Source organism: Drosophila suzukii (genome assembly GCF_043229965.1).
Source record: "Drosophila suzukii chromosome 2 unlocalized genomic scaffold, CBGP_Dsuzu_IsoJpt1.0 scf_2c, whole genome shotgun sequence".
Classification (NCBI taxonomy): Eukaryota; Metazoa; Arthropoda; class Insecta; order Diptera; family Drosophilidae; genus Drosophila; species Drosophila suzukii.
Window position 1 is genome coordinate 18,327,606 of NW_027255896.1, and position 10,342 is coordinate 18,337,947.

The 10,342-nt window shown below is 42.4% G+C and overlaps 1 protein-coding gene across 1 annotated transcript; it reads left to right on the forward strand.

Annotated features, from left to right (window-relative positions):
* The first annotated feature begins 3,816 nt into the window (after positions 1-3,816).
* On the forward strand, positions 3,817-5,937 carry LOC139354547 (uncharacterized). The gene is made up of 3 exons (XM_070998801.1): positions 3,817-4,504; positions 4,565-5,638; positions 5,711-5,937. Exons 1-2 carry the CDS (start codon positions 3,958-3,960, stop codon positions 4,585-4,587), a joined length of 570 nt encoding a protein of 189 aa, XP_070854902.1. The 5' UTR covers positions 3,817-3,957; the 3' UTR covers positions 4,588-5,638; positions 5,711-5,937.
* Positions 5,938-10,342: the final 4,405 nt, after the last annotated feature.

The following is a 10,342-nucleotide window of genomic DNA, read 5'->3' on the forward strand; positions in this document are numbered from 1 at the left end:
GTCGATACTACAGCAGATGTAAACAAGAAGTTTGCCCCAAAATATCGTGGGCCATATATGAGAAGCCGTGTTTTTGATAATGATCGATATGAAGTTGTTGATATTGATGATTGTCAATTAACTCAATTGCCATTTAAAAGCATGTTGGATCTGTAGTCATGTTGGCCGAATGTTAATAGTGAAAATATCTTATTAAGAGAATGCCCCATGTAAATATCGATAACAAGCGTTGAATAATTCGATGAAGCACGAGAGGGATAGTGCGATCACTAAGAAGAGGACGAGGATATTGACAAGACACGAGAACCGGGAATAAGTTAACATAAAGTGAAATTAAAAGCTTTACATATCGGGTGCGGAGTTGAAAGGCCGTAAAAGCGGTAACAACTCGGCTATGAGATACAAGGACATAATAAAGAGTTCGAAATCTGAGTTTAAAGCTATCCTAGAGCGAAACAGCGTGTTAGCTGTGAAGGCCATTATGGACCGTCTGGAATCAACAAAACTGGAGTGGTTGATCCAGGGGGAATCGGGGCTGAGTGAAATCCCGCCTGGGGAGTCAACATTTTCGAGCCCGGGAGATGACGCTTGTGTTGGTAGTGAAAACAAACATGAGCAAGAAAGGGACGACCATAGTATACCGGCAAAAAGCGACAAAGTAGTGGCGTCTGAAGAATATCTGCGGCGTGATCAAGTGGTGGTGTCTGAAGAATTTTTGGAAGCTTCTGGCATGGCGGCTGCGGACGTGCAGCGGCGTGATCAAGTGGCGGAAAACGTTGAGGCAGAAATCCAACATTTGCAACAAATCGAGAAGCTGTATGTTGCGCGTAAATGGGTGGCTGACTTAGAAAATTCATTGAGCCAAAATGAATCCGCTCGAGGATATGGCATCGACATGAATGATTTGGGTGCGTTAATTCAACCTTTTTCGGGAGACAGCGGATACCCTGTGATGCGTTGGATTGATGACATTGTTAATATCATGGATACATACAGTGTATCGGAGAAACAATGATTTATTTTCGCCATACCTTTGCTTAGGAGATCTGCGAGGTCGTTCATGATTGAGACGGCAGCCCTAACTTGGCCAGCACTGCGAACCGAATAGATAGCTGTATTCGACCTCAAGGTTAAGGTTAAAAACTGGTTAGAGAAATTATCATCCGATTCATCATGGAAGGCTTGGAAGAAAATTCGGGAGCCGCGTTTGCAATGGCTAAATGGATAAATCAATGTAGACGCTTGGAAAGATTTCAAAGTTGGAGAAGCAAACTAAACGGAAGTCCAATTTCCAGTCGACCAGAAGGCAGGATCCTGAAGCCTCTCGCTGCTACAGCTGTCGGCAAATGGGACATTTTGATAGATTGTAGACAACCCAAAATGCCGGAAGGGGTCTGCTTTAACTGCTACAGCACAAAGTATCAGTAACGCCCCAAGCGGAAGACGAAAACTATGGTGGCTGCCGTGCAGGAGAACGCGGGATCTGGTTCGTAGGAGTTGGCAGCAATTCAAGCAATTGAATTATGACGATTGCGATTGCGAGGTGAAAAGGGAAAATACATACGCATTGCCAGCACAGTGAAGTGCTTTGATCATTTTTGTTCAACGACGTACTAGATCTTGTTAAAAATAGTCGATGATAATATTCTGCCATTACCTGTGTTATTAGATAGAGACTCGCTAAAGATAATCGAAGTTCAATTAGTTCATAAAAAAACAAGGATGAATAATTTCACTTCATTTTTAAATAAGGAAATCGTCGTGCAGATGGTTCAGAAGATGTCAAACGACAACAAGGAGGCGTTGGACATGCTGGAGGTGCAGAACAAGGAGTTCCTTGAGGCTCAACGGGAAATCGACGCCACCTTTGTGCACAGCATGCGCGATGTTCTTGCGGAGGATCGGGCCGAGACCCAAAGATTCATGCGAGTGTTCTTCAACTCCAATTAAAGCTGAAATGTTTCGAAACAAAACTTAAAGTGCAATTTTCTTTTATATTGAACTGCTTCGCAAAGGAAAGTTAGATGCAATGTATTCCTTAATGTGTTCCCTAAGATCAGATGGATCTCATTCAGGAGATTCCAATACTTGGTTACAATGCCAGTCTGGTGGTTGCTGGTTACTTTCATATTCGTTGATTGGCGTAAACTTCTGCTTTCTTATTTCCACGAAGTTATGAAGTACATATCATGTTTATAATCGGTATCTACTCTTTTGGCCAGGCACCTCCAGCGTCCTATCAATCGACCAAAGGCATTCACCACTACAATTCTGCCCGAGCTAAGGTAGCAGTTGAACGACTCTTCCTGTTAGGTATCCAGTATATGGTTTTAGAAGCCACGGTAGCAATGGGTATGCAGGATCTCTTAGGATAATGAAGGGAATCTTTTTGTTGCCCATCAGTTTTACAAATTCCGAAATGATTCGGCTATGGTTCTTGAAAATTCCAGATTCTTTAAAGACCGTCGCGTCGTGGACACTTCCTGGCAATTTCATGCTGACGTCTCTAAACCTAAAAATAAATAATATTTGGAAAAAAAACCAATACCTAAATATGGTTTTACTTACAAGTAATTGTTGTCAACTACAACATGTTGTCAACTGACCATCGATTCCCATCCCTTGCGATTAACGAAATCCATGTAGCCAATCTTTGGGGCTTTAACAGGAATGTGTGTTCCTAAATAATTTTTACAAAGCGTTTATAATTTGTAATTAATATTCTAAAAGGCATTTTACCATCAATAGCTCCAATCACGTTAGGAATGTGACACATTTTTTGAAATGCACCTGCATTTTGAATGCATTCATCCAGTTTTGGGAATGAAATTAATACACTCGTAAGTTTCACCATTGCTTTAACAACAATATGAAAGTACTTGTACACAGTACTTTTATGTACTCAAAATACATCCCCAATCACTCGATACTCGGCACAGGTCGCCAGTTTGTATACGCAAATCGCAACTTGTTTCTCCAGAGGAACTGGAACGGTTAAAAACATGCTCTGCCCCGGACGTAGCAATTCGCACAGTTCGAAAAATGAACTCTTTGACATCCTTAAGTTCTCAAAAAACAAATTTTTCATTTTTAGGCTCTTGCATAAGTGACCAAAATTCATTGCTTCTTGGCCTGCTCCTGAATCTTCGCACTCTAGGTGTCCTCAGGCTGAGAGTCGCGGTTGCAGACGGGTACACCTGCATCAGCATCCTGTGACTCCTAGCCACCAAAAACCGCCTCACTTTTAATAAAGCCATCGATCTTCTGTGCCTCCACACAGCGACTTTGGAAATTAATTTTCCGGTTCTTATTGCAAATGAAGAATTTAACGTTATCCATCGCGTTGTTTGGTTTGTTTACTTTTTGCGAAAGTGTGACCAGACTAAAATACCTAATTTTTTACGTCTGGCATCTCTACTGAAATCAAATCATGAATTGATATGTGTAGCATAAACAGGGATTGTTTTTATATCGCGCTTTAAAGAAATCGCGATTCCCATAGCATAAACATAGTAATAGAGCTCCTCGTGAATATAAAATAGGTGATTATGTGGCTATTCGTAATGTCGATACTACAGCAGATGTAAACAAGAAGTTTGCCCCAAAATATCGTGGGCCATATATGAAAGCCGTGTTTTTGATAATGATTGATATGAAGTTGTTGATATTGATGATTGTCAATTAACTCAATTGCCATTTAAAAGCATGTTGGATCTGTAGTCATGTTGGCCGAATGTAAATAGTGAAAATATCTTATTTTAATAGACGTAACGTAAATATCGATAACAAGCGTTGAATAATTCGATGAAGCACGAGAGGGAAAGTGCGATCACTAAGAAGAGGACGAGGATATTGACAAGACACGAGAACCGGGAATAAGTTAACATAAAGTGAAATTAAAAGCTTTACATATCGGGTGCGGAGTTGAAAGGCCGTAAAAGCTGTAATAACTCGGCTATGAGATACAAGGACATAATAAAGAGTTCGAAATCTGAGTTTAAAGCTATCCAAGACCGAAACAGCGTGTTAGCTGTGAAGGCCATTATGGACCGTCTGGAATCAGCAAAACTGGAGGGGCTGAACCAGGGGGAATCGGGGCTGAGTGAAATCTCGCCTGGGGAGCCAACATTTTCGAGCCCGGGAGATGACGCTTGTGTTGGTAGTGAAAACAAACATGAGCAAGAAAGGGACGACCATAGTATACCGGCAAAAGGCGACAAAGTAGTGGCGTCTGAAGAATATCTGGAAGTTTCTGGCGTGGCGGCTGCGGTCGTGCAGCGGCGTGATCAACTGGTGGCGTCTGAAGAATTTTTGGAAGCTTCTGGCATGGCGGCTGCGGACGTGCAGCGGCGTGATCAAGTGGCGGAAAACGATGAGGCAGAAATCCAACATTTGCAACAAATCGAGAAGCTGTATGTTGCGCGTAAATGGGTGGCTGACTTAGAAAATTCGTTGAGCCAAAATGAACCCGCTCGAGGACATGGCATCGACATGAATGATTTGGGTGCGTTAATTACAGTGTATCGGAGAAACAATGATTTATTTTCGCCATACGTTTGCTTAGGAGATCTGCGAGGTCGTTCATGATTGAGACGACAGCCCTAACTTGGCCAGCATTGCGAACCGAATTGATAGCTGTATTCGACCTCAAGGTTAAGGTTTAAAACTGGTTAGAGAAATTATCATCCGATTCATCATGGAAGGCTTGGAAGAAAATTCGGGAGCCGCGTTTGCAATGGCTAACTGTAGTTCTTTGGACGACTTGCGGAAGAAATTATGATCTACGATAAATCAAAGTAGACGCTTGGAAAGATTTCAAAGTTGGAGAAGCAAACTAAACGGAAGTCCAATTTCCAGTCGACCAGAAGGCAGGATTCTGAAGCCTCTCGCTGCTACAACTGTCGGCAAATGGGACATTTTTATAGATTGTAGACAACCCAAAATGCCGGAAGGGGTCTGCTTTAACTGCTACAGCACAAAGCATCAGTAACGCCCCAAGCGGAAGACGAAAACTATGGTGGCAGCCGTGCAGGAGAACGCGGGATCTGGTTCGTAGGAGTTGGCAGCAATTCAAGCAATTGAATTATGACGATTGCGAGGTGAAAAGGGAAAATACATACGCATTGCCAGCACAGTGAAGTGCTTTGATCATTTTTGTTCAACAACGTACTAGATCTTGTTAAAAATAGTCGATGATAATATTCTGCCATTACCTGTGTTATTAGATAGAGACTCGCTAAAGATAATCGAAGTTCAATTAGTTCATAAAAAAACAAGGAAGAACGCTAAAGTCGAGTATCTCGACTATCAGATACCCGTTACTCAGCTAAAGGGACCAAAGGGAAATGGAGATATGCAAGCAGCAAAGCGAGATTAAAATACGCCACCCACCGGCGGTAGACAGATTTAAGCGTTATGGGCGTTAGAGTTGGCGTGGATCAATCTATAGGTATTGACGAGACCAATACATTTCAGTTAAAATTTTTTATCTAGCATGAAAATAGTAAGCGTCACAGGCTTGGGCGGTTTGTGGGTGTTAAATCGATGGCTTCGATGACCTGGCCAATGAAGTCTTCTACTGTTGATGCACCTGAACTCCTGGTAGAGACATCTATGCCTAGGAGCCGCCAAACTTCAAGTAAGCATATTAATTATCATTAACGGTAACACGATGGTAATTTTTAATGATTTCACTTCATTTTTAAATAAGGCAATCGTCGTGCAGATGGTTCAGAAGATGTCAAACGACAACAAGGAGGCGTTGGACATGCTGGAGGTGCAGAACCAGGAGTTCCTTGAGGCTCAACGGGAAATCGACGCCACCTTTGTGCAGAGCATGCGCGATGTTCTTGCGGAGGATCGGGCCGAGACCCAAAGATTCATGCGAGTGTTCTTCAACTCCAATTAAAGCTGAAATGTTTCGAAACAAAACTAAAAGTGCAATTTTCTTTTATATTGAACTGCTTCGCAAAGGAAAGTTAGATACAATGTATTCCTTAATGTGTTCCCTAAGATCAGATGGATCTCATTCAGGAGATTCCAATACTTTGCTGGTTACTTTCATATTCGTTGATTGGCGTAAACTTCTGCTTTCTTATTTCCACGAAGTTATGAAGTACATATCATGTTTATAATCGGTATGTACTCTTTTGTCCAGGCACCTCCAGCGTCCTATCAATCGACCAAAGGCATTCACCACTACAATCTGCACGAGCTAAGGTAGCAGTTGAACGACTCTTCCTGTTAGGTATCCAGTATATGGTTTTAGAAGCCACGGTAGCAATGGGTATGCAGGATCTCTTAGGATAATGAAGGGAATCTTTTTGTTGCCCATCAGTTTTACAAATTCCGAAATAATTCGGCTATGGTTCTTGAAAATTCCAGATTCTTTAAAGACCGTCGCGTCGTGGACACTTCCTGGCAATTTCATGCTGACGTCTCTAAACCTAAAAATAAATAATATTTGGAAAAAAAACCAATACCTAAATATGGTTTTACTTACAAGTAATTGTTGTCAACTACAGCTTTCATGACCATCGATTCCCATCCCTTGTGATTAACGAAATCTGTTCACGCCAAAAGGGCGTTTAATTTCAGGAGGCAGTGTCGAGCCGCAGTTTTATCCAGATTTCTATATCTCGCGCGCTCGCACTGCCGTCCGCTCTCCCTCTCCATCTCTCCCCTAAGTCACCGCTCTGCTCTGGAGCGCTTAAGTTAAGTTAGGCTTAAGCAGTTCATGTTTCAAAGTGTACTAATAAACACCTACGCACGTCGCGTAAAAACCCAAAAGTACCCGCGTATTTTTATGCGTACCACTCGATCTTGGGGCTTCAATTATTTCATCGATCAAGCCGCACCGCCCCAACATTTTGGTCCTTCGAGCCGGATTTCAAAATCTTTGGACTTTCCTCTCCTGGAGTTTCCTTTGATTTTGTCCCAGCAGGCTTGAAACACTCCAGATAAGTTCCGCTCACTATAATTGCCGGTCATACAGCCAGTTTTTCGAACCCTATTTCGACTAACTTTCTGTATGATATATTGTCTAAATCCAAAAGAGATTAATCCGACGCAACGGCATTTAATATATGTATTTCAATTCCGTTACTTGTGCCCGACAATATTCCAGTTTCCTTTGCCCACAGTTGCACACTTGAAACAATTCCAGTAAATATTTCAGTGCTACTATTCAACGAAAATATTTGTCAAATATATTTTCAATTCCAATCGTGTGTAAAATATAACTCAGCCGCAGTAAAAAATTCCCGGTCATAAAATTTTCCCTTAAGATTTGCACTCTTTATTTTTTACTGTGTTCCAGCTGCATGTGTATATTTACAAAAACAATCTAATACAGTCCACTCCAACTACTTTTCTCGACCTACAAATACGGCTAAACTATTTCTAAAATTAAAAACAAAGTGACAATATCCACAAATTTACTCCAGCAAATCGTTTGCAATTTAGTTGTGCAGGTGACAAACAAACGCACCGACATACAAACATAAGCGAAGTCTTTCCCATTCCCGCAACGTTATTCTGCTATTCGCACCCCACATATATACATACGTACAGTGTACATACATACGTATACCGTATATCACCAGTGCACAGTGGGTCAAGAGCTCACAAAAAGTGTTCCTTTCAAACAAACAATATTAAAGTCCGTAATTCCTTACATATGTCCGACCATTCGATATAATAAATATTTATTGCCTATCCGACAGTGTGACCGTATATATTTACAATCTTAATTGGTTCCTAAATTCCAATTTGATTCCAATCCGTTTCCTTACATCTGAAGTAAAATTCTAAATTATTTAACGTCATGGCAACATCAGTAAAATCCGCTTTAACCCGATTTATGGTGACAGCTGACTGTCTGATCCACTTTGAGGCCACTGTGAACGCTCCAGGTGCTCCTACACCAACGTTATCCGCCTATAAAATCCGTCGCGATCACCTCAATTCCTTGTGGCAATCGGTAAAGGCAGCATACGACATATGCTCCGACTGCATTATAGCTGCAGGCGAGAGCGCCGCAGACACAAAATCCATACTAAAGTCCAAGTATTACCAAACGTACTCCACTTACGAAATATTTGCCGCGCAGCTGATGGAACAAATCCAAAAGGGCTCCTCCCAAATACCTCAAGCTCCAGTAACTCCGTCCCAAAATTCCACGTCTTATGGCTGTCGGCTCCCTCCTATCGACACAGAGGTTTTCTCTGGCGATTATCTTCGCTGGCCGACTTTCCGGGACCTTTTCACGGCAATATACATAGACAATCCGAGTCTAACGCCCGTTGAAAAATTATTCCATTTAAACTCAAAAACAAGTGGCGAAGCTCACTCCATAGTTTCGAGATCCCCACTCACCAATGATGGCTTTTGCTCAGCCTGGAATAACCTTACTGAGCGTTTTGAAAATAAGCGATTGCAGGTGAACAGTCACCTGAAAACACTTTTCAATGTACAATCCATAGCACAGGAGTCGGGAGCAGCCTTAAAGGAACTTCAACGCACTTTTCAAGGTTGCTTAACTTCCTTAAAATTTTCCGGTGTTAATATTGAGAATTGGGACCCTATCCTAGTTTATATGTGCTCGACAAAACTACCAAAGCTCACTCTCTCATTATGGGAGCAATCCATCCAAAATAAAGCCGAAATTCCTACGTGGCTTGAGCTTGATGCATATTTGACGGAGCGCCATCTAACTCTTGAGGCCGTCGATAGCTTCCGATCTGCCAATTTCCACCACGTTCAGTCCAAAGACACAAATCGAGAGGCAGAATTTCCAAAAATAAATTCCTTCAACACAAGGTTAGTTCCGATAACCAAAGGCTGCGATCTGTGTTCGAAGAAGAACCACCCCGTGCGTATATGTCCACGCTTCCTACAGATGACGGTAGAAGATCGCTTAGCCTATATCCAAAGGAAGCAGTTGTGCTCCAATTGCTTTGCAAGTAGCCATCAATTCCGGGATTGCACAAGCGCTCACAACTGTCTCACTTGCCAAGATCGGCATCACACATTGCTGCATCGAAACAGCGGTCCTACTACTCCGACGATTCCATCCGACCCTCCAAGGCTAGTATCCGCCTCAGTTCCACACATCATTTCGTCCTATTCAACGCAAGTTTCCGTACAAAAAGTTCCTCCTAAGAATACTCCATCCGAATATTGGGTTCCATACCCCGCCTTGGATGGCAGACGTACTCGAGGTATTAAATCCTACCAATGCCGAGTCTGCCAAAAGATCCATCCTCTACGGAAGTGCCACCACTTTCTACGGCTAAGCCCCCAGAATCGGCTTCAGGAAGTACATATCCAGAAGTACTGCTCCAATTGCTTGGCTCACAATCATTCCAAGGACTCCTGCCGCAGTGGTCATCTCTGCCACAAGTGTGGAAAGGCCCACCACACTCTCCTACATACGGACGACCGATCTACACCTCCAACATATTCCTGAGCCTACTATCCTGAGGTTCTTGCTACGGGTGTCCTCGCAAGGGGGGGGAGAATGTTCACGCCAAAAGGGCGTTTAATTTCAGGAGGCAGTGTCGAGCCGCAGTTTTATCCAGATTTCTATATCTCGCGCGCTCGCACTGCCGTCCGCTCTCCCTCTCCATCTCTCCCCTAAGTCACCGCTCTGCTCTGGAGCGCTTAAGTTAAGTTAGGCTTAAGCAGTTCATGTTTCAAAGTGTACTAATAAACACCTACGCACGTCGCGTAAAAACCCAAAAGTACCCGCGTACTTTTATGCGTACCACTCGATCTTGGGGCTTCAATTATTTCATCGATCAAGCCGCACCGCCCCAACAAAATCCATGTAGCCAATCTTTGGGGCTCTAACAGGAATGTGTGTTCCTAAATAATTTTTACAAAGCGTTTATAATTTGTAATTAATATTCTAAAAGGCATTTTACCATCAATAGCTCCAATCACGTTAGGAATGTGACACATTTTTTGAAATGCACCTGCATTTTGAAAGCATTCATCCAGTTTTGGCAATGAAATTAATACACTCGTAAGTTTCACCATTGCTTTAACAACAATATGAAAGTACTTGTACACAGTACTTTTATGTACTCAAAATACATCCCCAATCACTCGATACTCGGCACAGGTCGCCAGTTTGTATACGCAAATCGCAACTTGTTTCTCCAGAGGAACTGGAACGGTTAAAAACATGCTCTGCCCCGGACGTAGCAATTCGCACAGTTCGAAAAATGAACTCTTTGACATCCTTAAGTTCTCAAAAAACAAATTTTTCATTTTTAGGCTCTTGCATAAGTGACAAAAATTCATTGCTTCTTGGCCTGCTCCTGAATCTTCGCACTCT